Source organism: Dendrobium catenatum, unplaced genomic scaffold, assembly GCF_001605985.2.
Source record: "Dendrobium catenatum unplaced genomic scaffold, ASM160598v2 fragScaff_scaffold_243, whole genome shotgun sequence".
NCBI classification, from domain to species: Eukaryota; Viridiplantae; Streptophyta; class Magnoliopsida; order Asparagales; family Orchidaceae; genus Dendrobium; species Dendrobium catenatum.
In genome coordinates, this window is record NW_021318705.1 from 1,729,560 (window position 1) to 1,756,514 (window position 26,955).

The window sequence follows — 26,955 nt, forward strand, 5'->3', positions numbered from 1 at the left end:
CAATCAAAATCAAATCCAACTTATCAACCCAAATTGATACCACTAACTAAAAAAATTAAAAAAGAGAAGTATTAAAAAAATAGGAAGGGATATGTAATGTGTAGAATATGCACTCCCACGCACACAATGAAACCAAAAGTTGATGAATGCACCCACACAATTGTTGACTGAAAATTACGTCGGCATATGCATGCCTAGTCCCTCACACACAAGCACACATACATAAATAGAATAGATGTACAGCTGCGCGCACCTTCACATAAAACATAAAAAGAGACAACGAGCCAAATATGCATGAAAAAAACATACAAACTAAAAATTTTGTTGTAGGCTTGCAAGCATACATGCATAAAAACTTAATTGTTATAGAAGAGATTTTACAAAAGTATAAGTAATTATTAACAATTCTTAACATTGTTTCATAATATGTTTTCTTAATTGAAGATAGTCTCCATAATATATTTTTTTCAATTCAACATATTGTATTTGCCTATATAAAAACACTAGAAATATGGTGAAAATATCAAGTTATTTTCAATTACATTAACATGTAATAAGAGTGCACCTAAAGCTTAGCCATCATCCTCCACATGCCTCCACATGCCCCTACCCTCACCCTCACCCCCACCCCCTCTCCCCATCCCATTGAGCTCATGTACAATGCTTAAGAGCGAACTCACATGTACTTGCATGTCATACACATGTGCTTCATTCGCATGCCTCTGGCATCACTACTTCATATATAAGCCTACTCCTGCGGCCACCCACGCATGCCCTAAAACCTTCGTGCCCGTGTGCACCCTTACACAAGTTTTCATACATGCACGGCTAATCGCACATGCATCTGTTAAATGCCCTCATCTTGCGCTTGCTCCTTTGCAAACTCATCTAAAAACAGCCCTTCAATCTTATGATTAATTGACTCATCATTGTACTCTTCGTTTCCTTGAACTCATTGATTACTACTTGTGCTCCTCTCTCAAAAATAAAACCCTCTTCAAATAGTGGTACCATGAATTTACATAATCATCTCTCACACATCAATTTACAAGAGCTTTTCCTTTCTTTCATTTCGGCCAACAGAGAGAATTTAGGGAAATAAGAGAAAATTTGAGAAAATAAATCTAGGATAAGGAGATCGCGGAGCAATTTTCATCAGTCGTCTAGTTGGTAGATTTGTTCGTCTCGCTGTAAAGAACTTTTATTATATTTTTTATTTCAATAATTTTGTGTTTTTTGTATTTTTTAATCAAATTTGTATTTATGTTACCAAAAAATGTTGTTATAAACCCAAAAATGTTGTTATATTAAAATAAATCAAAATTTATTTTGACACTAAAAAATATTGTTATAGTTTAATTAAAGCTTCAAAATGTTGTTATATACGATCTCTAGTAATTTGTTAAATTTTTTTAAAATATGAATTTTTGGTCAGTAGAATTTTTTGTTGTCTACCATTAGGATATTTTGGCACTTTCTTAATTCAGTCTAATTATGTTTTATTTATTACAATGCATTGAAATGAGCGTGGATATGTGATTAAGAAATAGTTGGTCGTTATATTACTATTATAGTATTGTGATAATAATGTGTGGAGAAAAACAAGTAAAGACTGGTTATTCACTGGCATTGGCTGGAGACTAATTGACTTGTACATGATTGTGGGCCGACAGACTTTTCTTTAAATATGTGATTTGTTGTTATCATTGACTGCTTCACATAATACACTAATTGGGAGTTAAAAGGAGATGATTATTGTTCTGAAAGTCAAAGCGTAACGACTCTGTTTACTGAACCAATAATTACCAACTATTGATTACTAATTAAGGAAAAAAACACCAATTAAGCCATAACTTCTTGCTTGTTTAGTGTAACATATTGAGCATATGATTAAGATACTGATTTGATATTAATATAGAATAATTTAATAACATGTATATAAAGTTATATGATTTAACTACATTGATATACTTTTAATAATCTTTATCGATGTTTTGATTTTACTACTTTATACAATTTTTTTACGAATTGATAGTACTAATATAATGATTATTTTATCGATTTGACACCCATACTGATTTACTAGCTTTCGTACCATACTATTTTACTATTTATAGATTCTATTGCTACTACATGTGATTTTTACTATTTATGCACAAATTTATGATCATTTGTCTTATGTTTGAGCAATATTACTATTATGATTTGATTATTGACATGCATATAGCTCATTTGTCTTATGTTCAGTTCAGTTCCAGGATTTGGTTAATTGTTGAGTTTTTTTTTTTTGTTTATTATATGTAGTTAAATGATTTCAAGTCAGGACAAGAAAACATGAGTATGAGACTAATCAGAATTCCTTCAGATTCAAGTTCTTTTTATTTTAGTTATTCTTTTGTACTCGTGATAGTAGGTGTGATATGATTGTATAGATCCTGAGTAGTGTCTATGATTTTTGAGAAAATGAATACAAATGTATATATAGATTTTTTGAATTTTAGAATTATTTTTGTTGTTTATTTATGATAAAAAAAGTTAAATAACTATGATATTGTTTATTAAAAGATAAAAGAATAATTTTTTCAAATTAAATTCTAGGGCGCCACATTAATATTGTACATTTTGATATTTGGGGTGGTCCAAGTCAAGTGTCCACTCATTAGAGCTTTTATAATTTTATTTCATTAATTAGGCTATATGGGTATGCTAATTTGGCTATGTGGGTATGCTAATTAAAGAGCTTATCTAAACTCTTTGTTGTATTCAAATAATTTTATCAAAAAATAAAAGTTTAATTTTTCAACACTAACAAAATTTTTTGTTATAATAATTCCCTGAAATATATATAATCCACTTTTCACCCATCTATGAACATAATGATATTATACATTTGTCATCCTACCTTATTATTACTAACAAAATAATGTGGATAAGAGTAACACCTCCTTAATATTGCTCAAACCTTAATGTTTCACATAAACATTTCCCGGTAATTTTGAGATGTCACTTTAAAAGCATACTTCTTTAATCAACCGTGCATACTCTACTGCTATGAGTGGAGGTAATCTCTTTTCCCTACTTTATACACAAAAATACATTTTCCTCTAACTGCTCAAGTTATGAACTCTATTTGATTTGTGACATTTGTCCACTCTCTTTATCCTGGATTTGATATATTATCTCTTGGTGCCATTAAATGTATCAACTTGGATAACTATCATACTCATAAATTGTATTGTTTTTATCATACATTTATTGATCTCCATTATGTATCCATTGAGATCACCTTTATATAAAATATCCCTCTACTACCCTCCTGTCCCATTACAAAATTTCCTTAAGGTATTTCACTTCCACCATTTGCTCAATTGTCTATCCCTTCACTATTGGTTTATACAAATCAGTCTTATTTGCCTCCTGCTGCACCTCTTATCATCTCCTATAATATGACTAATCATCCATCTAGACCAGCAATCTCAAATCTTCATCTCTCAATTGCCCTCTTGAAAAGTATATGACATTGTATCAACCACCTGATATAATCTTTATATCCTTTGGTTATTTAACCTCTTCATTTAATTGTTTTGTCTTGCCTCTCCCACTTGTCACTATTCCCAAGATTTATCAAGAAGCACTGCCAATCCTAACAAAAAACATATAATGCATATTAAAATGGGGACTCTACTTAATCGTTAACAAAGACCTTGTCAACATTTCCCGGTGGAAAATCTATTTCAAGCTGTTGGGTTTTCACAATTAAATTCCATACCACTTGAACTATTGATCACTAAAAAATTTTGGGTCTATTTGGGTACCTGCAACTTTTTCTAAGGATAATCACAAGGATGTTGGGAAACTAACATTTTTAAAAGATGTTACATATCATAAATATTTCCTTTTTTGAAATAGCAAAACAGCAACTTTCTTGCGGTCACCACACACAAGATAATTTGATTTTTAAAGATGGTTCTCAACCTAAAAATTTCTAAAAAATTTCAAAACCCTTTTCTCAATCTCTCTCCTAAACGCCGTCCACCTCGTTCACTCTACGACCAATAATCAAGGATGAACCTAAATACAAACTAAATAAATTAATATTTTCTTAGTGCAGAAATATGCAAAGCAGCTTATCTAGACAACCTCATGGATACCTTAATCAAGGAAGATCAACAACAACAACATCAAGCATTTATCCCACTATGTGTGGTCGACTACATGAATCCTTCATTTCCCACTGTGTCCTGTTAAGACTCAAATTCTCATTTAGATCTAATAAAGAAAGGTCATTTCTAATATTTTCTAAGTCTATTTAGGTCTACCTCTACCTTTCTTATATGTCAAATCTAATGCATCTACTCTCCTAACCGGGTCATTGAAAGGCCGCGGTTTTATGTGACCAAACCATCTAAGGCGACTCTCTCAAATCTGATCTGCCACTGGAGCTACTCCAACCCTTTCACGAATATGCTCACTATGTATCCTATCTCTAAGAGTAAAGCCACTCATCCACTGAGAATCCTCATCTCTGCAACATTTAACTTAATATTATGCTTATCTTTTAATGGCCAATAATCTACGCCATAAAACATTGCAGGTCTAACCAAGGTTTTAAAAGGCGAAATCGGGAATCGAGGATTTTTTTCTAAGTGAGGCGAGGCGTAAGCCTCAAAACGATTAAAATAAATTAATTTAAAATTATAAATAATGACAAAAAATAACAAAATATTATGTCACTTATGAATTTAAAGATTTGTTTTAACAATTATTTGTACTACCAATAATAAAACAACATGAATACAATAATATACCGATCTGCCGGGGGTCCAAGGGGGCGCTTCCCCCTGACGGGGTTCGACCTGCCTTTGTTCCGAGTGGTATCGAGCATGCACCGCTCGGTAACGAGCGGTACTGGCTCGATACCGAGTATTTACCTAGTGGTGAGACATGCAATGATTTTAAGACGCTGAATTTTAGCCATTAAAAGAGAAGCATAAAAATAATTCTTGTTTTAAACTCCATGAGTAAATGAAGAAAGCCCATTACCTGCAGTTGTCGAAGCCAAAGTATACAAAAGAGGAAGCAGGTAAATTTTAAACAGTGGTCGAACAGGTAGTGTTACCTTCGGTTCGAGCTCCAACTTCACACGAAACGTGACGAACTCAAACCAGCGGTTGAACAGGAAGAAAGGTCGTTCCCAAGCAGTCCTGCCGGATTGAAGAACTCACTTGTGGTCGAACACGAAGTAGCTCTCAAAAGGGACGAAGCGGAAGCAGCGCGCTCGAAAGATAAGGAATTTGTTCTTCGTTGTGAGCTCCGTCGAATCCTAATGAGGTGTCACCTCACGTTGCCTCAAGGCGTTACGCCTCGACACATACGCTTGCTGAAAAAAATCGCACGCCTCGTCAAATACATTGAGGCTTAAGCCTCAAGGCGCTGGGTTAGCGCCTCGAACTGAGTCGCGCCTCTGTTCGGACGCCTCGATCGCTTTTTTAATCGATGGGTCTAACCACCATCTTAAATAATTTTCCTATAAGATTGGGTGGTAGTCTCGATGCATTCCTCCACTTCAACCATCCAACAAATTCTACTAATAAAATCCCCATCTATTTCAACATCCCTCTGAACAATAGACCCAAGATATCTAAAACATATACTGATGCAATCAAGGATTATCATTCTATCTTTTATTTTTTTCATTTTTTTTTATTTTTCTATGTTTTGGATTCTATGTTTTTTTTAGTTACCCTATGATGGAAGGACTCTAATGATCATGCTAGGTTGGTGCTCGTAGGTATGTCTCTCCCTATACTTCAGCTTGTTTCTTTGGTTTTTCCTTTGGTGGGCTGCAGGTTTGTCCCCTCATGGGCCTTGTTTTCCTCGATTTTTCCCCTTGACAGTTGTCCCTTCGGTTTGGGCAGTTGTCCCTTCGGTTTTGTGACCATTAGCTATTATATTAATGCCTCGTTTTCCCCCTAGCTGATGTTACTTTAGTTTGGGCAGCTTCCCCTTCAATGTTTTTGCCCAATAGATGTTGCATTAATGCCTCATTTTCCCCTAGCTATTGTCCCTTCGGTTTGGGCAGTTGTCCCTTCGATTTTTGTGCCCATTAGATGTTGTATTAATGCCTTGTTGATGCAATCATAATTTCTGTATTTTCATTACCGAATATTGAACATTAGTTTTTAATTTAGTTTTATATTTTTTTTAGCTATCCAATGATGGGAAAGCATCCAATAATCATGGTAGGTTGTGCTTTGGTAGACCTTTGGTTTGCTAGCTTGATGGGTCCTTTGGGCTGCTGCTGGTTCTCGGGTTGGCTTATGGTTCTCGGTTTGAGCTGAAAATGATGATAGGAGGTAGTGGTTTATTGAAGTTGAGCTTTTTTTTTTAGTTGATAGCTCATTAATGTTGAGCTGAAGTTTAGTTCATTTATTGAGGGATTTATTGATATACCTAGCTCATTAATCTAAAAAGGCATGCTCTTAAATCTTGGGTTCAATTTGGAGTGGACTTGTCTCTTCTCCTACCCTTTTTCTTCTCACTTCCCTGTGCTGGGTAAAATCCCGTGCCTTTGTCCCTTGGGTTCCCGTGGCTGGCTGTGTTGGGCGATTTCCCGTGCCTTTGCCTCTTTGGTTCCAATGGTCGGCTGTTCGATTCTGCGGCTGGTTGCTTGGTTCCGTGCTGTGCTGCTCGGTTCTGCGGTCCTCGCCTTGGTTCCCGTGAGTTCTCTTCTCTGTTTTGCTGAGCTGTTTGGGAATTGTTATTGTGGTTGTTGGCCTTTCATTTCCCTAAATCTAATTGGCTTATTTGGTGGTGCTATGACTGTTGAGTTCCACTCTCTTGCCTATATATTGAAGATGTATTTTGAGAGGAAAGGTTGTTGAAAATTGTTGAGCATTGTCTCTTTAAAAACCTGAGGGTTTTCTTCTTCATGGAAAAGCTTGAGAGCTTTGTCCACTTCTTCTTCTCCTTCATTTCGTCTAGGCTTCTTACCTCTTTCTTCTCTACGCAAGTTCCACTCCATTTGTATCCTTCTTCTTGAGCTTTGGAGGTGTTTGTTGGCTGATTTGGGAGCATTTGCTGGAGGAGTTTGGTTGGACATTTGAACCTTCTTGTTGTGGTGGACCATCGGTTTGCTAACCCTAAGCACATACTTTACTTAACCAACATTTCGATGCATGTGAGAAAACCGTTCTGTCGGTTGTTCTGAGGATAGCGATTTTTTTTTTTCTTTTGATCTCTCTTCTAGTTTTTATCCGTCGGTTTTTGTGCTAACAGATGATTGCTACTATTTGAATCGAGTTTGGTTATAGTTTTGCCCATCGTTCTCCTTATTTGGCTTTTCTAACTAGTGTGCTTGCATCACTTGTTTTCCCCTAGCTATTGTCCCCTCGGTTTGGGCAGTTGTCCTTTCGGTTTTTGTGCCCATTAAATATTGTATTAATGCGTTTTCCCCCTAGCTACTGTCCCTTTGGTCCCTATTTGTTGTGGTTTTCAAGGGAATTTTAGCGGTTGTTTGGATGGTGCTTTAATTAGCTTGCATTAAATGCTTTTTTTTTCTTTTTCCCCCTATATATAGTGGTTGTTTTCTTGCAGTTAGAGGAGTTTTGGAAAAGAATTAGCATAAAAATATGTGGATTTTTTAGCTTGCGAGCTAGCCTCCTTTCCCCTTCCCCTCTATTACTTCATCTTAGTCTTCTACCTCTTCTTCTCTATCCACGGTTCTCGCCCCATTTGTATCCTTCTTCTCTTGTGAGCTTGGTGGTGTTTGCTGCCATATTTTGGTTGGTATTTGCTGGAGTGTGGACTTGTGCTGGATCATTTAAGTGGTAGATTACGGGTTAGATCTATCCTTTGAGCGCCTATCCTTTATATTTCAAGCTTTGCATGCGAGGTGATCGCTTGTCGGTTGTTATGAGGGTAGCCTTATTGTTGTTTCTTTATGTTTACGGATTTTATAAGCTGTTTCAAGAACTTATTTCTATTTTTAGAATGTTTCTGCTTTACTACAAGGAAGAAGTTTTCTAATTGATTTCCTAAATGTTCTCCATCAAATATTTAGAAACAGGTTGCATCATATACTCTTATTAATGACTTGATCGCACAAAGTCACAAAACATCCACTAGATCTATTATTATTAAAATTATACTCCATGTATTCGGTTTTAGATCTACCCAAAAGAAAATATTTACACTCTAAGGTTGACCTCCATAGTTCAAGTTTAACTTCAACTCTCTCTTTAGTCTTATCAACAAGAAGAATATCATCAACAAAAAGCATACACCAAGGAACATCTTCTTGCAAATCCCCAGTAAGAACATCCATAACTAAAGCAAAAAGATATGGGCTTAAGGCGGTTCCTTGATGTAATCCAACTGAAATTGCAAAAGACTTGGTCAAACCATCTTGTGTTTAAACACAACTAAAAGCTCCAGCATACATATCCCTAATGACTTGGATATAAGCATTATTAACCCCATTCGTTTTTAGAACTCTCCATAGCACTTCTCTTAGAACTTTATCATATGCTTTCTCTAAATCAATAAATATCATATGTAGATCCTTCTTATTCTCTCTATACTTCTCCATCAAACCTCACAATAAATGTATGACTTCCATAGTAGACCTACCTGGCATGAATCCATAGTAGACCCCCCCACCTATGTATGACTTCCATAGGTGGGGGGCGTGTTTACTTGTATTTGCTGAATTTAGATTTTCTTAAGTTGTGAGGGCTCCGGTCGATGGCTAGAGATTTGGGAGAATTGGATCTTCCTCTCCAATTAAAGATCCAACTGTATCTTGCTATTTCTTTCATATTTCTTATAATAAAAAATTTTGTGGTATGTTCTTCTTCCCAAATTCATTTTGCAAATCACTGATTTGGAGAAATTACATCTACTTCCTATCACATTCCTCATGTCCCGAACGAAGAACAATTGTGAGGGCTCTGGTCGATGGCTAGAGATTTGGGAGAATTGGATCTTCCTCTCCAATTAAAGATCCAACTGTATCTTGCTATTTTCTTTCATATTTCTTATAATAAAAAATTTTGTGGTATGTTCTTCTTCCCAAATTAATCTTGCGATTCATTGATTTGGAGAAATTACATCTACTTCCTATCACATTCCTCATGTCCTGAACGAAGAACAATTGAGAGGAATTTTTGCAAAATCTTTGGGAACAATTCATTTCTCCAACTTTTGCAACAAATTGAATCTTCATAATATATGTGCTTAGATTGAAGGGGGAACTTGAATTTGCTGAATTTAGGTCTTCTTAGGTTGTGAGGGCTCTAGCAGGCAGCTAGGGATTAGGGAGAGTTAGATCTTCCTCTTCAATTGAAGATCCAACTGTATCTTGCTATTTTCTTTCAATAAATAATTTGTGGTGTATTCTTCTTTCCAAATTCATCTTGCGGTTTGGTGATTTGGAGAAATTACATCTACTTCCTATCACATTCCTCATATCTCCAACGAAGAGCAATTGAGAGAAATTTTTGCAAAATCTTTGAGACCAATTCATTTCTCCAACTTTTGCAACAAATTGAATCTTCAAAATATATGAACTCAGTTTGAGGGGATGTTAATATAAAGGTTTTATTGAAAGTTATACTTATTAAATATGCTATCATTATTCTATAATATAATCTCTTAAATTAGGATATTTTTCCTCCTATTTTTTATCACTTGCATTTTCTTATATGTAAGCACCAATTTATTTTCAATTACCTTAATACAATTATACACCGTACATAGACACATAATGCATATAATCTTAATACAGTCATCATAAATAAGAAAGAAATAAGTCTACATAGGTAACATTGTCAGTTGTAGCGTAAGGTCCACATGTGAGGCCCAAACCATGATGGCAAAAAATGGACCAGGTGAAACTGTGGTAGCGTCTTGGCATTTCTAGACATTACTGCTAATATCCACCTCTCCACACCAAAGTCCGTATTTTAATATTATGAATATTTATTTCAATTTTTGATGCCTCTACTTCATAAAACTAACAAAAGGTATGAAAATGAATCCATCGTAGTAGAAGTTCGACAATATCCTAGCAAGAAAGAATATGAAAGGCGTGCAAAGCAACGCTAGACACAAGTAAAGCAATGCAAGACACAAGCATCCTCATTCAGTGGCATGTCTCAAACATAACAGAAAAGTACATGGTAACTAAGCTAATTGCATGCCAAAGGTATAAAAGAGAAAAAAGGAATGCAGAGTAACCTTTAAGTTGATCTCAGATAATCCTTTCAACATATCGTTCTCAGATATTGAAGCCTTCAGCTTATCAAATGTCCATGCTGATGTCAAAGTAATCTGCATAATTTGAAGGTTATCACCATTATAACCTTCTCCAATTAAAGCCGAAATTAATAAAAAAACCGACTGTCACAACGTTACTTTTCCAGTCTTCATAGCCTCTTTGATTAGTGCCTTGTCATCATGAAACTGTCAATATAACAAAAAGGAAGTAACAAGGTAGTTAATTCATTAGATTGAACATCTAACCTTTTAATATTGCCAGTGCACCATAAAAACCGTAAGAGAAATCAAGACATAAAACCCACGTTATTAGAGAAAATATATAAATTATTGTGAAAACAGGATGAATTAAAAAGATAGTGCCCAGTGGGAGGGCTTTTCGGGGTGAAGTACAGTGCCGACTCATAATTTGATATCTACACTACATCAATCACTGGTTCGGGTTTATCTAATTGAAGTACAAACTAATTGAAGTATCTAAAATAAAAGAAAGCAAGTGCTCAAAATACAAAATGTGGTTTGTGGGAAGTAAAATGTGAATGAATGGTTGATTTCTCTAAAAAAGTGCAGCTATAATGCCCAGATTTGCTTGACACATACAAACAAAATAATTCATTGGAGCAAATTTTACCAAGTCGAGCAAATTGAAGCAGATCCTCCATCATGACTTCATATCAATGCCTCGCCTACAAATTCCTCAGCGGCTTCCTCATATGGCTCTTTATGGTCCATAGATTTTGTGACCTCCTTCGTTCCTTTTGTGGCCCCTATTATGATCGTTGGTTCTGTAGTGACCTCTCTTTAAGATAGTCGGGTTGGTATAGTATCCATTTGATTATTGGTTCATATCTTCCTATACTAATGTAGATTGTAGACCTTCCATATCTTACATCTTTAATGAGTTGTTGCTGTTATTTTGTCACTATTTGCAGGACTCAGCAATCTTATTGGCAATACCTATGATTGATTGCCTACTTCCTTCATTTGCATGATGCTAGTAATCTATTTTGCATTTTTTTTTCCTTAGAATTGGCTGTTAAGGAAAAAAATATAGGAAGATATGAACCAATAATTTTCAATTAGACTTATTAATTATAAACATTGGCCTTAAGCATGTATAAAACTCAATAAATTTAATTTTCAACAAAATTCCATTAGATGCAAATATTTCTACTTTTGGGAGACAGCTATATGATCAAGTGAGAAAATTTTTAAGAGGTTATTACCTTGTACAAGTATGAAAATTAAATTTGGTAAACTGTTACCTTTTTTTTAACTTTTGTTATTGGACTGATAGAGTGATTAATTTTACTTAAAATTCATACAATTTGATCTTAAACTTCTTTCATGGCTTCCTTAATTATGAATTTACAAGCATTATTTTTAGTACAAATAGCAACAACAATAACATCAAACCTTTATTCCACTTTGTGCGGTCAACTATATGAATCTTTTTTCTCTATTATATCATGTTTAGAGTCAAATTCTCCATTATTTCTAGTACAAAGACATGATATTTTTGTTTGAATTGATTTTTATAATATCTTTTATTGTTATCAAAAGTAACAAATAACAGTTAAAGCACTGTTAAAGCTACACAATTTGTGACCGGTAAAATAAATGTGCACATTGCATAATCTTTTGCATCTCATAATAGATTTGCATTAGAACTAGGGTGTCAATTTTGGTTCACGGGTCGGGTTCAGGTAAAACCCGAAATTGACCCGACACTATTCGGGTCAACCCGAACCCGACTCGTTTTGGCAAACGGGTCGATTTTTCGGGCCCAAACTCTACCCGCTTCGGGTCCGGGTCAACCAGACACAACTCGAATGACCTGGGCCCTGAAAAAATTGCTAGTTTGGGGTCAAAATATGGGTCAAACTCCATTTTTCGGGTCAAAACAGGTTGAAAACTGATCAATCTCAGGTTTATGGGTCAAAACGGGTTTTCGGGTCAAAATAGTGTCAATTTCGGGTCAAAGGGTTAACCCGAACATGACCCAATTTTTTAAACGGGTCAAATTGTTGAACCCGAACCCGACCTGTTTCAGGTTTGGGTTGACCCTAACACAAATTTTCTGGTCGGTTCGAGTCGGTTTTCGGGTTATGTCAAATATTGACACTCCTAATTAAAACCCCTGAACTAAAACATCCAACAATATTACTAGCAAGACACAACAATTGAATTGCAATTATCAAGTGCCTGAGTAAACATGAAACCTTCTATGCCAAACATGTCATGATAAATAAGAAAATATCATGAATTTATATTACAAAAAACATTGCAAAAAATATACCATTTAGGGTTTATCCCAACTAATGTTGACAATGAACATTTTGATACTCGTTTGAATATAACATGCTCATTGTCACATACATAGCAATTTGCACAAACTACATAATCTCTGAAGCTTAATAAATTGATAAACAGGCTCAACAGAAACCAGCTTACTTATCAAAACAAAATGCTTTTCTTTTTTTCTTGTTTAACAAGTAGCTCAATAAAGATTTAATATTTTTTCTTCTAATAACCTTTTTTAAAGAATCACTTAATAATTTTGCATAAAGTTGGTTACATTTCGGGGAGCATATTAATAGAAAGCAGATGAACTTAATTAAGCCAACATAACTGAAAAACATAATTAAGCCAGAATTAGACTGTCAGGATGCCAAAAGTAATCTAGTGTCTCAATTAAAGCTGCACTTACGCTCAACAAATTTGGGCTTTCAACAAGAGAATACTTAATGAGTTAACCCAAAATGAACAGGTAATTAAGTCTCCATCTTCCTATATAAGCAATTCTTGTTAATCTTTTTAATTGAATATCTCAGAATTTTAGGATGTAAAATTCAATAATTTGCAATCAATACGCACTAAAGTCCTCATGAAAATAATACTACATAGTTTTTAAAACTAGAAGCACCCTCTCTACCAAGTGGCAAATTATTGGGTCAGGTGACCGGACGCGAAAAATAAGTTCGGACATCCAATAAAAATTTGCCGCGTCACCTGCGCTTTTGACTGCGCTTTTGACTTGCGCTTTATTTGCGCTTTTTTAGTTGCGTTTTACCTGTGCTTTACTTGCGCTTTACATGCGCTTAATTTAAAATAATATTTTATTAATATCCGAACCTATCTCCGCGTCCGGTCACCTGACCCAATAATTTGCCCTATCAAGCAGGGGCAAGTTGCGTGCCATAAACCTTACAACAATAAATTGGCAGAAAACTCGTGCACAATCCACTCCATTTAAGAAAAAAGAAAATAAAGTAATGTTTCCCAGTAAAATGCAAAACATTACCTGCTTGTCAAGCTCCTCTGCAACATCTTCAAATAGATCTTTTGGTGTTGAGCCAGCAGTGTTTGATGCTACTGCCAGGTATGATGAGGAATCCTTGACCTTAATGCAAAGAAAAGGCATCAAAAAAATAATTAAACAGCCTAAAATAACAATAATACATTTAAAAATAAACCAAAATACCTTCATACAATAATCACGCCAGTGTGTCTTAGCTGTAAGAATGCCAGCAGCAATGTCACCTTCCATCAACTTGCGGAATGCATCACGATTTTTTCGCTCTTGGCGCCGTAATTGCTCCTATAAATACTATTGTAAGACTTTTTATATCATAGAAAAACATATAAATTATGGTGACAAGAGATCGAAAGAACCCTATGTATCTTCTTTTGCTCCTCTTCTTCCTTCTCTAGATCTTGAATGTACTCCTGCAACGCAATACTGTTAAGTGAAGAACCCAAAAAGCAGAAAAATAAGGTGAGGGTGACTCACCTGAAAAATCTCAAGACGGTCAATTTTTTCTAGTCGAGAACATCTTTCATCATCCTCCAACCGATCCTGCACTTTCCTCCATTGGGTAGTTGCCTAAATATATAGGAAAAAAAGGTAAAACATTATCTAACGTTATCACGATTAACAAAGTAAGCGAGAAAAGTTATTTGCAAAACCTTGATAAAGTCACAAGATTCCAGAAAAGCTCTATATTCAATTATATTATGTTTATGATCATCAGCTGCCTTTGCTCTTTCCTGTATCGTACACCAGAAAAGCCATCAAATTAGATATTATAGCATATGAAAAATATGTAGCAGAAAAGAAAGAGGTAGAAAATTGATACAACGTATTAGAGTCGGCGGTTACCATTGCTCTGAATAAGATTAAATGTTTAGAAGAGCTATCTTAACGTTATAAAGTCTCAGGAGAAGCATGGATAAAATTCTTGGAATGAAATTTACTCAAACAACTATGGGACAAGGATAAATAATTGGGTGGAACAAAGAATCTTAATTTAGCAGTAAAAGCAATCTCAGATTATAAGTTTATAAAGTACACAAAAACATCAATAAAAAATATTATATTGAGGTTACTTGGAGGTCCGCCCAACCGCGTGAGATATGGCAGACTAGTAGATAGTTCTAATGCGAGTATGCGTAGCAAGCAATCACATATGATTGCTCTCAAATATAAAATAATAACAAACATATGACACATCAAGTAATTCCCTAGAAAAAACACACAAAAAACAAAGAAAGAATGCTGTACAAAAATGGAACTGGTGAAAATATGGGAAAGATCAAAAGAGTGAGCCATATCTAATTCAAATCGTCAGTTAAGTCTCAAGAGGTTAAAAATAAGGTTACAGACATAAGAATGGAAAATGCATATATAGTTGAGAAACTATTATAAATAAAGGACTAAGCCGTGCAATAAGTCTTGCCCTTCTTTGTCTTCATCCCATATTCCCATTTGTTCAATTCCCCTTCCAATCTCTAAGACCCACATTCCCTGCAGCCGCTTTGAATTTTGTTAAGCCACCATAAAATAGCACAGCTTTAGTCAACGGATAGTGACCAATATGGTACAGAACATGAGAATGCAGAGGACCTGCAACAAAACTACAATTGACTGCTGCGCCTAACCCAGAAACACAAGCCACATGCTGCATAATTCTAGACTAGTGCAATTTCTAACCACACATTACAGAAGCTACTTCAAGAATAATTAGATGGGAATTCAAAATTTTACATCAACAATGGCATAACTCCAAAAATATACTGACAGAATTAAGGTACCCCCATACCAGAAGATATTCAACACGACTGGAAAGAACAAAACAATAACATAGCATAAGAAACAATGCAAAATGCTTATATAAAATGTATGCCGCCAAAATTACAAGGTATTATGATTTGCAACAAAAAATATTATTTCAAAGGGCAATGAAATACAAGTCTCTCGGTGGCAACAAAAAAATTCATCATAATTAAAAAAAAAAAGAGAGAGAGAATAGAATATAAAAACATTTTGCTTATGCAGACATCTAAACTAATAAAACTAAACCTTCTTCTGAAGTTCAACGAGGTAGATCTCAAAAAGATCTTCACGATCTCTAGGCCGGTCAACAGCGCTGAACCGCTCATCATTTTCAAACATGGTTATAGCTTTGCTGCATTAAGGGTCAACATAAAAGATGAATTCAATCAAATAGGTTAATAAAATCAAAGTGACACATACAAAGGAGAGCTTTTAGCAAGAAGAGAATTGAAGTTATGGCAAGATTTACTGTAGAATCCTTAAATAGGCAAAGAATTATCATTCATACCTCCATTTCATGGATGAAGTGAGTTCATTGCATTCCTAAAAACAAAATTAACTTAGCATAGAAACAGCAAATAGTTCAGTCTCTCTAAGCATAAATTACTGTACCTCTAACATTTTTGTAAAATCCTCGCGAACTTTTTTCTGCCTATTACGCTTCTCCTCAGCATCTTGTTTCTTCCTTTGGCCCAAATACTTGCATAAATTAAAAAAAAAAGGATTAAATCCAAGATGGCACAGAAATCAAGATAAGTTATTTTCAGTAACTAATCAAGAAACTAACAAATTCCCAAGTACTATAACAAATCAAAACAATGTCATAAAACACACCTCATTAAACGCTTGTTTCCTCTCCCCCAGGGTCTTTAGAGCACCGTATCTTTTGTCATTTATGATGACTCTCATAGCCTATAATTCACTTAAAATATTTGCATCAACACAACTGGCGATACAAAAATTACAATAAATATTGCTGATAGAAAAAAACCTGTTCCCAAGTCCAATCAGATTCAACATTGGCAGATTCAAGCAGTGATTTAAAGGCATTTTTAGCCTCCTGCAACAATATGCTGTTGTGAATTAATATTGATCATAATATGAGGGAAGCCCATGAAAACGGATCAAGACAAAACGCCACACCTGCTTATTAGCATAAACCAAAGGCTCCTCATCAACTGATTTTTCTTCCAAGGGAGTAATATTTATTTTCCCAGCAGTAGGCATGCCCCTTTTTGCTTCCTAACAAAGGCAAATCAAATTATGATTAAAACAAAAATATATTCTTGGTAGGAAAACAATTGATTCTTAAACCTTCCCAACAAGAGTAATGATACAAAATCAAAGAGAACAAACAGCACGCATAACCAACTCCTAAGACTAGTTCCAGAACTTACCTAGTTTATTCTTAAAACCAAATTTATGAGAGCAGATATTTAATAATAAAAATGCTACAGCGGGCTCAAAACAACATCACAAAAAAATATGGCAATCTCGTCACCAATTATAAATTCCTTCAGAATCTTGGGATGAAGAAGTCTATAGAAAACTAAGAATCGATGACATTGATTTTTTGATAATACAAAATTACATGAATGTAGTCCTTTCAGGGCAATTTTCCAATTTCACTACTTCAGTAAACCCATATCCCTATTATAAGGATTAGAAATCATAAATGAAAAAGATTTCTTCTACGGCAGCCCATTTTCTGCATGCATTGCTACAAACCCAAATACTCTTTTAGCTACCAAATGAACACCCCCCCACCCCCCACCCCCCATCCCACACCAGTAACATAGCACATAACACTCTTTTAAACGTTCAGGTATCAGAAAAGAAATTCCCAGAGTAGAACACACAACACATCACTCAATTAAAAGTGGAACTCTAAGCAATAAATAAAATCTGTTAAATGTGAGCCATGGAAGTAAAAATATATATAATTCTGAAAATAAAGTACATTCATATGAGCAGCGTTTATCAAACGAAATAAAAAATATGTACAAGAAAGCAGGACATTTATTCATCTTTTATTAACAGCTACTTAAATGGTGAGAAGTGACAAAAACAATAACAATAACCACGCATCTATATGAATGTACAATTAAAATTATATGACACAATCCATTGAGAGGCATTCTGAACTCCATACACAAGAGCCAAGCTTCAGTCTGAAAGACTAAAAACTCAGATAGCCCATTGTCCCTTCAGTTGCATGTTTTTAATCCAATGTAACTTCCATGTTTCTTTTTTGCATATCCAACATACTCAGAAATTGCTTGGTTAAAAACCAATACGCTTATAAAACAAAAAAAAACATACAATTCACCTATGGGATTAACATATTCTAAGTAAATTGACATAAATATAAAAATATATAATTATTATATTTTAGAGTAACTTATCCAATTGAGGTCATTAAAGCTGACTGGATTGAGGCTAAACATATTCAACATAAAAAAGCAAACAAATGTTATCAATTTTATTTTAAAGCAACAAAAAGTAAATAACTAGTTTTCAGTATAAATTTTTTAAAATGTTTAGGTACCTATGATACAGCTTCACTTCGATCAATCCTTATGATCCACTGAACAGGGATTACATGAACTATGTTTATAAATTATGATCAAATTACGTCTCCAAGAAAACAACTTCCTAACTCAATCTTGACCATGCAGCACGGCAAAATATTAATTTGAATAAAGATCCAGATTGTCAATCAAAATTCAAATCCAAACAGTTGTTTGCATGGATGTAGTGGCAGCAGTAGAGGCAATCCAACAATGAAAGTCCAAAATATGCAAGCAACTGAAATTCATTGAGCAAGCACCAAAAAAGGAGAAAGCAGTTGAAATTAGCATCCAACACGATTACACTCTTACATAAGGATACCAAAACATGGTACGTAGTCATATCTTGAACAAAGGTGATGCGGACATCGATACAAAGATTTGGCGCATCTATCACAGGCGGCGTCGTAAATCGACGGGCATTATTTAAATTTTCATTTATGTATTATTTTCTGAATTTTAGCTCTTGTTTTATGTATTTTCCTATTTTACCCCTAGGATAGTTTATGTGAGTGTCTTGGCCCAAGGGGCATTTTTGTAATTTTGATTTTCTCATGTTATGGCCTATATATAAGGCCTTAATCTATTGTAATGGGGGGTTAATGAATATGAAATTTTTGTGTTTTTCCACACTTGTGCTCTTCTTGTGAGAGAGCGTTTGTGAGATTCCTATGGGTGGAATCGAAGTTGTCACCATCCGCAGGATGGGTCCGGGCTCGTGATTTGAAGTCCCTTGGAGAAGGGCAATCGGATCACCCGTCAGTCTTCGGAAGAGTCCGAGGCTCGCGGTTTTTATTTTCTCTTTATCGTTTGTTTCAATCTTTGTTTTTGTTTTATCTCTTTTTTAATTGTTTTTTCATCGTCTTCCTCCTCCCCATCTTCGTTTGACCACTGGATTCACCTCCACCCGAAATTCCACAAATTTTTCCCATAGCTGCCGACCACCTTCCCCGATCCCACCCCCTCTTGGCCGCCGGCCACCTTTCCCCATTTGCTCCTCCACCGCCGGCCACCCTTGTTTGTCTCCATGAATGAGGAGTCAATGTCATCTTAAAGCTTACCTAAATAGTTCAAATAATTTAGGAAATTATTTTCATCCTTTGAAATTCAAATTTTGAATTTCAAATAGTTTCCTAAATTAGAAAGCCATTTTAGGAAAGTATTGAATCTTATTCATGATGTAATTCAAATTTAATTTGGGTGATTTAATTTTGGGCGGTTTTCAAAATTCAAATCCAACTAATTGAAATTTGAAATCTTTCCTAATTTGCCATTCCATTTTTGGAAAGTTTTAAATGACTTCTTATTGAATTTCAAATTCAAATAGAGTTACTTAAATAATTTCCTAAGTTTAAAACCATTTTAAGCAAGTTTGGACACATGGCACCCAAAACCCCATCCACCTGATAATGCCGCCGGCCCCTCTTCCCTAGCCCATCAATGCTCAATTAAGTATTGCCTAAATCTAAACCCAGCCTTTACGAAAGAATTTCAAATCCTTATGTCCCTATTGGCTGAAATTTTTCCTAATAACTAAGCTCTAATTTATGTCCAGAAATCAGAGCTTGAATTTAGGAAATAGATCCCACGCCTCCTCAATCCCGCCGGCCTTCCCCCTCTGCCCCCCATATCTTCCCTCCCTCTCATACCTCCTCTCCACCTTGGTTTCACATGTGGATTACTTCCATAACGTGTGCTACCTCTAATCCCTTTTCCCAGCACAGGGAGAGAAATTTCTTCTCATATTTCTGAGAGAAAAGCTGAAATCTTTCAGATTTTCTGAAGGACCATCCAGATTTTGGTTAGAAGGTACTTGGAGTTTCTTCCATCTTCCATACAAGAGAAACTTCTTCCTCTTCGACGCGTTCGAGACCTTTAGCGAGACAGCCGGAGAGTTCTTTCTTCATCCCCATGAAATTCCCAACCACTAAAATCTGAGAATTCTCTCTCAGATTTTCTGGAAATCTGAGATTCTTTTCAGGTTTTGGGCAAAGAAGACCAAATTTCCTTCAGATTTTGGAGAGGTGGTCCTCTTCCTAGCAAAGCCGTTTTTCGTTCTACATCAAAAGGACAGCTAAAGAACCAAAAAAAATAAAAAACCAAAACAAAATCATTCTATCCAATTAATCAGCCAGGAGCATTCACCAAGCAAGTAAATTATTTGTCTTCACCTTCCTATTTTTTTGGTAAGGCCGAGATTTTATAAATAACAACCTAAGTACGTAAGTTAGAGTGTAGCAAGCTACAAATAATTTAAGGCTCATAGAGATTATGCATCAAGTAAAATTACCTCCAGGTCCTGAGCAGATGCTCCATCAGTTGTATTTACAACATTTGGTAGAGATGAATCCTCATTACTACTCCTGTAAATATGAAAATTTCAAAATTACCCAGCCTGCAAGTAAAATCTTATAAAAGAAGCATCATACAAAGTGTTGCATAAGAACATTTGGCAGAGATGAATCCAAACAAACCATGTCAAACACACATATGTATACAGCACAATGTCAAGACTTGTTGCATTTTCAAACCCATGAATCACTTCCCACTCCAACACCCCCACCCCCAAAAAAAGCAAATATGCAAATGCACACACTAGAAACACAAGAACAGACACCTTTTCCAGAAAGAATATTCAAATGGATAGAACAAACTGACACCCATAAATGTACCTAAATGGTCGTAAAAACAAAGCCAGCAAATGGGCATGATACATACTAATATATACAATAAGAATGACGTGACGCATTATAACAGGCAGCCCCAACATACAGATGGAGAGAATGCAACGAAATAGTATGACTAGCAGATGCATAATTACATAAATACTCATATGCATGGACAAATAGAAGTAGAGTGCTACAAGAACAAGCATATCAAAATAGATAAATGCATAAAATGCATGTTAAGAAAAGAGTTCTGCCCAAGATATTAAACAAAGTCTTCAATAATCATTTAGAACTTCTTATACATCCACTTTACGTCTACCCCTTCTTCTTTTATAATCCCCATACCCTAAATGTGGTTGTACTTTCTATCATTTATTATACACAACAGTGGAAATCTCATGCATAAACATGAGAATATTTAATGGCATATATTACCAAATAATTGTGCGGATAGCTCCTCCAGTCAAGTTACGCATATAGTCAGGCATGTGAATCTAAGCACATTTATATTTATATATAGGCATGTGAAAATTTAAGAGAAAAAGGCATAGCATCAAAAGCATATCAAAGTGTTCTTACTTTGTACTCCCAAGTATGATGTCTGCTGCCGCAGTAACAATCTCTGAGCTTCCAGAAACAGAAGCCATCACTGAGGCAGCAGGGATGTTAAGGTCTGAAACAGACACAGGAACTGCAATTCCCACGGAAGAACTGGAAGCTATTCCAGCAGGTGCATCAACAACAGATGATGATCCTGAAGCCAATGAAGCAGCCTGATTTGAAACTGGGGCTGAAACTGGACTTGCCACTGCACTTGTTGCTGGGGGAGTTGAATCATTTAGAGCTGTTGAAGAAGGAATCTCAACAACAGCACTCTGAGCTGCTGGGGCAATAGAAGCAACTACAGGTTCAGCAGAGGCTGGCTGATTCCCTGCCTTCTCAGCCTGCTCACGGGCTAACTGCAAGTTTACAGAAAAAACTACATAATAAATTAATAAACAATAATCACATCACAATAGCATATAAGAGCCGCTTCACTACTGCTTCAGCTTTCTAAACCCTTCCATAAAAGCCTCCCTATAAACTCCAAATATGGTTGATTTAGCCAACTTTTATACTTGCAATGGCCATCCTCGCTACACTACCCTCTTTGCAAGTAAATCATCATTTAAATTCCAAGTTCCATTTCCTTAACCATAGTACATGCCCTCTTTGCCAGACAAATTGCAGGTATGCCATCACCAAAACTATCAGTTTAATTACCTTAAACATGATTGGGATAATAGCCTACACCTTTGTTAATGCAAATGGTAAATTTATTTTTACTATCTAATTATAAACATTCTGGCCATTTAAAAAGAATACAAAAGTTGAAAATAATCTTTACAAAAAAAACACCTTGAGCTCTTCAGGAATTGACCATTTTGATTGCTTTGTCACTTTGTTATAGTAATATCTGCAAAGCATTGACAAGGTGAAACAGATTATAGACATTTAACAGAAAGTAAAGCATGTTACTAAAAAATAAACATTTCTTCACTGAATGGAATATAAAAGGATAAACAAGAAAAAGCATATCCATACTTCCGACCGTCTGGAGTCTGGAATTCTTTCCACTCAGTCGACGCATCTGCCCTCTAAAAACAGATAATGGAATCAGATGAGCCTCAAAGTTAGAGCAAATATTCAGTATGAAAAGAAAATGAGCAACAGAACTTGGTTACGCTCAAGAGAGGTGGGGAATAACAAGATCAAATGGTATTGCTTAAAAAAATTTTGAGAATGAGAACCAGAAACAATAAAAACATTCTGCAGTTTAATATTTTTAGTGATAGAGCACATGAAGCTCAGTAACATATCCGCAGAAATGCAAGACTGCCCATGTAATCAAGATTAACTGCATATTCTAGCACATAAATGTGACACTGAAGCCTGTCATACAACACAATATTTTACATTAAAAAGAAAAACTGATGAATCTTCAAGCACGAGCATAGCCAGCAATAGCTAAGTATTTCATTATTCTGACATAGAATATCTAGCAGCTTCATATGTTGTGGATGCTAGGATCAAAAGGAATTCATTTTCATATTATAATAGATATTATTCAAACAATAGTATCAGTCTGCACGCTCGGTTAGAACAGTCATTAAAATTTTAAAGTTTAAGGTAATATAAACAAAGCACAACAATAAAGATCAGAACAAATTAACTTGTATTAGGAAAAGCAAATCAAACAATTAGTACAATAGTAAGAAAAACAGCAACAATTACACCTCTTTAATCATAAAATCTGTATTTAATAAGATATAGAAAAAGCTCACTAGAAAGCAACGTAATATCATCAGCAAACAAATTTTTTAGCAAGCTTGAAATCAAGGATTAACCACTATTTTTATATATTTCCTAGCATTCCTGCATTGTAGTTATCTTTAGATTGCTTGGTAAAACAAAAAAAAAATCGTTAGCATCTAAAGACGAGACATCCAATACCATACTACACATAACAGACCAGCGAGTACTGAATACTAGGTTGAAAAGAAACTAAAATTAACATCACATAAATCATTCAGCAAGAATGAATGACAAAGAAGGATTCATCAACCAACCAAAAATAGTTAAGATAATGTTTGACATGAAGACTATAACACATCCTATCACTAGACACTCATTAATCATAAATATTACATTCTATAATTTTTTTAAGTTGACATAATATATAAGACACTTTTAACCAAGGAAAGCTCAACTTGATTATTTTTTTTGCACTAAAGATATGCAAAAGAAAATTTCAAGAATACGCTCTACAAAGCAAATATTTCATTCAACTTTTTTCTGAAAAATCTATATTACTATTAAAAGGGCCTTCATATATTGTTGTCTTAAAATCTCCAACATTCATTTCATTCGTTCATGTCAAATAAAAGCAAAAATTTTGAAGAGGCATCCTTCCATGATGATGATGGCAAAAGCCACTCCTCTAAAGTGATCCTTTCTTTTTCTCCATCACCACAACCCCCATTTCCCACACGAGTACAACACCTAAGGTCCTTTGATATATTTTTATGCCTTACAATCAGTAAACTTACACTCCAAATTCCAAACACTTCTTTTAAACCACTCAAGAACCTCCCTCAATGCATGTTAATCTACAACACAGCCCCATCCTTGAACCTCCCTTTGATGCTTTATCCCTCCTCTTAGTTTGAGCCTTCCATCAATAAAATCTATCAAGATTATGGAAGGAAAGCCATGTAATAATTTGACATGGCTATAGCTAATGACCACAGAATGGCCAACGGTTCTTTGGTTTTGATTGAACTTAATTATCTTTGTAAGAATGTAAACTGTTTGAATTAGCATTATATTGGAATTTGTATTTTGTAATACTTAGTCAATCACTTGTAGTGGGGTTATATATGATGCTTTCTTGCTTTTAATTTAGTGCATAAGTTTTTTTTTTTTTAATTCCATTCCACAATTTTCAATCTTGCATATACATCATATTGTAATTTGTATTTTGTAGTACTCTGCCATCATGGGTAGTGGGATAATAAGTCATGCTTTCTTGCTTTTGATTTAGTGCATAAGTTTTTTAATGTCATTCCATACTTTTCAATCCTACAGACGCATTTATAATGTATAAACATTTTGGCCAGTTTGAGGCCAGACTGAACGCTATAGCTCGAACAACAAAACATAAATATTGGCTTCGCTTCTCATAATACAGCTATTTGATATAGACATTAATTTATTCCTGGTTGTTTAATTCAGGTAGTAGAGCCTTAGAATGTGTCGTGCACTTGTTTCTTTCAGTTGGCCGATAGATTTTGACTCATTATATTCTTTCTTAAATTAATCTAGCAACGTACACTTCATGTAATTGTATTCATACTATTTTACTAATAACAATAAATATTTTTTCCACTCAATCTATATACTATCCCTCAAAACTAATTTTTATTCCACTTAATATGTACATTACCTCTTAAAACATCGCATTCACTAATCTAGATAACCTATATTTAAAAATAAATAGTAGACATAACTTCATAAATAGTAAGATTAACCTCATATATCTTCTGGTTTTAGTTAGCAATTTGGGATGGACAAAAGAAATATGTAGATGAAATAAAATAAGTTTTATGGTTACCAAATTGCTAACTACAAAGCCAGATTAAAGACCATCATGATGAAATAAAAGAAAATAACTGTCTTGAGAAAAGTGAGATACCACCTTCAAAACGATCATATAGAACAGTCGTTTTTCTCTCCAGATAGGCCAAAAGACATCTACTTGACAGTGGGCGAACATGCAAAGAAACAGAGGATCCGCATAAAACAATATTAAACGGCATGACTTGATCATAGAAAAATGGTGATTCACTTAAATTCAGCTACAATACTCAACATCAACAGAAAATACTCATAAAACAGTTTGTTTTCCTCAAGCTGAACTGAGTTGTATGGAAGCAAAATGAAGAAAACAATAAAGAGTTTCAATGCAATAATTCCAAAATATAACTCACCTCAGTAGGCGTCATGAGTTCAAAAGGTTTCGCCCAACTAGACTGCCTGGTCTTTTTGTTATAATAATATCTGGACAGAAGAATTAATAAAACAAAACAGTAAAAACTAAATGAAGACGTTCAAGAGAAAGGCAGGAATCAAAGGTGGACATATTATGAATCATTAAAAAAAAGGTTAATTAAAGGAATAACAAAGTTAACGTAGTTTAGGGTGCCTCAAGTTCAAATGAAAAACTAAAAAAATCTGTCACAAAGAACCTTTTTCCATCTGCAGCAGTATGTTCTTGCCAATCAGAAGCTACCTGCTCGGCCGTACCGGGTTGTACATTTGTACCCTGTGTTATTTGTAAAAAAAATATTAACATTACAGTATAAATTGCATGATATGGCCTAGAAAAAATTCATATTTAACATTTAGGACTTGGTTGGGATCACTTCTTGCTTTTATTTTTTGTTTTTAATAAACAACTAAAAAATAAGAGAACTTCGTTTAAGTAGTTTTTCTTCTTTTAGATAATTTTATTGGTTAATTGAAACAGTATAAAAAGATCTTTCTGCTTTTTATAATTTAAAACTATTTTTTTCTAAAAGACTCCCGCCTTCCCCTACTCCCAGCTCGCCCCTTCCTCAAGGCTACTCCCAGCTCGCCCCTTCCTCCCATCCATGCCTCTGATTGCCACTCAACATAATAAATCCACCACTACCCAATTAACTAATCCTTTGCTACTCCAAACCAGAGCAGTTTTGTAGTTTCGAAATTTCTCTCTCTCTTGTCATTAGGCAAAACATGTGGCTTCATGGGACAAGAAATAAATGGGCTTCTAGTATTTAAAACAATAAAAGAATAAGAATATCAAACATTTTTTTACTTCAAGTAAGAACATAAACAAAAATAAGGTAAAATAAAATGATCCCAAGTAAACATCTTATTTTCTAGGAACACGCAAAAGCTGAAAAACAATCTCACCGCTACAGAACCAATGATTATAGGTTGTTGTGTGGCGTGCATCAAGGGCGTTAAAGGAGATAAGCTTTGAGTCCCTGATGTACCCCAAGATGGTCCACTAGTAGGTGCAACAGGTGCATGCACGTGGATCGTTGGCTGATACTGTGAAGAGGCATTCATGGTATTCAGCGGTTGGCCATAAGATGTTGCAAACTAAACAATAAAAATGTAATCATTCAAAACAAAATAACAAAAGAATGTTCTCTGATTAAACATAAAATGAGGTAAAATATGTAAAATTACCGTGTACGAGGAAGAAAGAGGCATCCCGACACCACCTATATTAGGCACAATATTATTTGGCAACTGCATGCTTTGCGCACCAGCTGTGATGGATCTATTTTGTTGAATGTAGGGCATAGGAATCGCCTGCAACGAAGGTGCACCTTGAACTGATAGGTCAAAATTTTCATCAGGGTTAAGAAAAGTGGGATACCTGAGTTTGACCAGAAATTCCAACATTTGGTCCAGTCATGCCTTGCACAGTTGGCCTGAATTGTTGGGTAGCTACCGGATTGAACTGATGAGCTTGTTGAGGTGGAGCAACAGTTCTAAACTGCATTATCAAAAAATCAGATTTTAGAAAAAATCATTGATATTAATATAAACAAGGTACCTGAAACTCCACAGAAAAAGCCTAACCTGCATAGGCATGGGAGGACCAAAATTTGGAGGGGGACCAGCAGATCCTACGACAGAAGGCCTTATAGGCTTCAAATAAAAATTTTAAACATATGAGAAACTTACCAAGGCACCTCAGCTCATATTCTTATACATATTTCGGTAT

At 34.9% G+C, this 26,955-nt stretch overlaps 1 protein-coding gene across 5 annotated transcripts in view; it reads right to left on the minus strand.

The window, feature by feature from the left end:
- LOC110102089 (pre-mRNA-processing protein 40A) overlaps positions 1–26,955 on the minus strand; it is a 49,097-nt gene that overhangs the window by 16,617 nt on the left and 5,525 nt on the right. For 4 of the 5 annotated variants that reach the window (XR_003700150.1, XR_003700151.1, XR_002303772.2 and 1 more), the window contains exons 3-25: positions 26,811–26,879; positions 26,605–26,724; positions 26,412–26,537; positions 26,130–26,321; positions 25,421–25,497; positions 25,163–25,232; positions 22,218–22,270; positions 22,032–22,089; positions 21,213–21,592; positions 20,255–20,327; positions 16,538–16,636; positions 16,386–16,454; positions 16,229–16,306; positions 16,007–16,093; positions 15,903–15,937; positions 15,641–15,746; positions 14,248–14,328; positions 14,072–14,164; positions 13,954–14,007; positions 13,763–13,879; positions 13,583–13,681; positions 10,417–10,464; positions 10,240–10,332 (exon numbers count right to left, since the gene is read on the minus strand). Coding sequence is in view for 2 of the 5 variants with exons in the window: in XM_020830262.2 (XP_020685921.1) it covers positions 10,240–10,332; positions 10,417–10,464; positions 13,583–13,681; positions 13,763–13,879; positions 13,954–14,007; positions 14,072–14,164; positions 14,248–14,328; positions 15,641–15,746; positions 15,903–15,937; positions 16,007–16,093; positions 16,229–16,306; positions 16,386–16,454; positions 16,538–16,636; positions 20,255–20,327; positions 21,213–21,592; positions 22,032–22,089; positions 22,218–22,270; positions 25,163–25,232; positions 25,421–25,497; positions 26,130–26,321; positions 26,412–26,537; positions 26,605–26,724; positions 26,811–26,879 (2,277 nt within the window). In the remaining 3 variants the exon portion in view is untranslated. The remainder of the gene's footprint in view (positions 1–10,239; positions 10,333–10,416; positions 10,465–13,582; positions 13,682–13,762; positions 13,880–13,953; positions 14,008–14,071; positions 14,165–14,247; positions 14,329–15,640; positions 15,747–15,902; positions 15,938–16,006; positions 16,094–16,228; positions 16,307–16,385; positions 16,455–16,537; positions 16,637–20,254; positions 20,328–21,212; positions 21,593–22,031; positions 22,090–22,217; positions 22,271–25,162; positions 25,233–25,420; positions 25,498–26,129; positions 26,322–26,411; positions 26,538–26,604; positions 26,725–26,810; positions 26,880–26,955) is intronic. The other variant, XM_020830263.2, reaches the window with a different exon arrangement.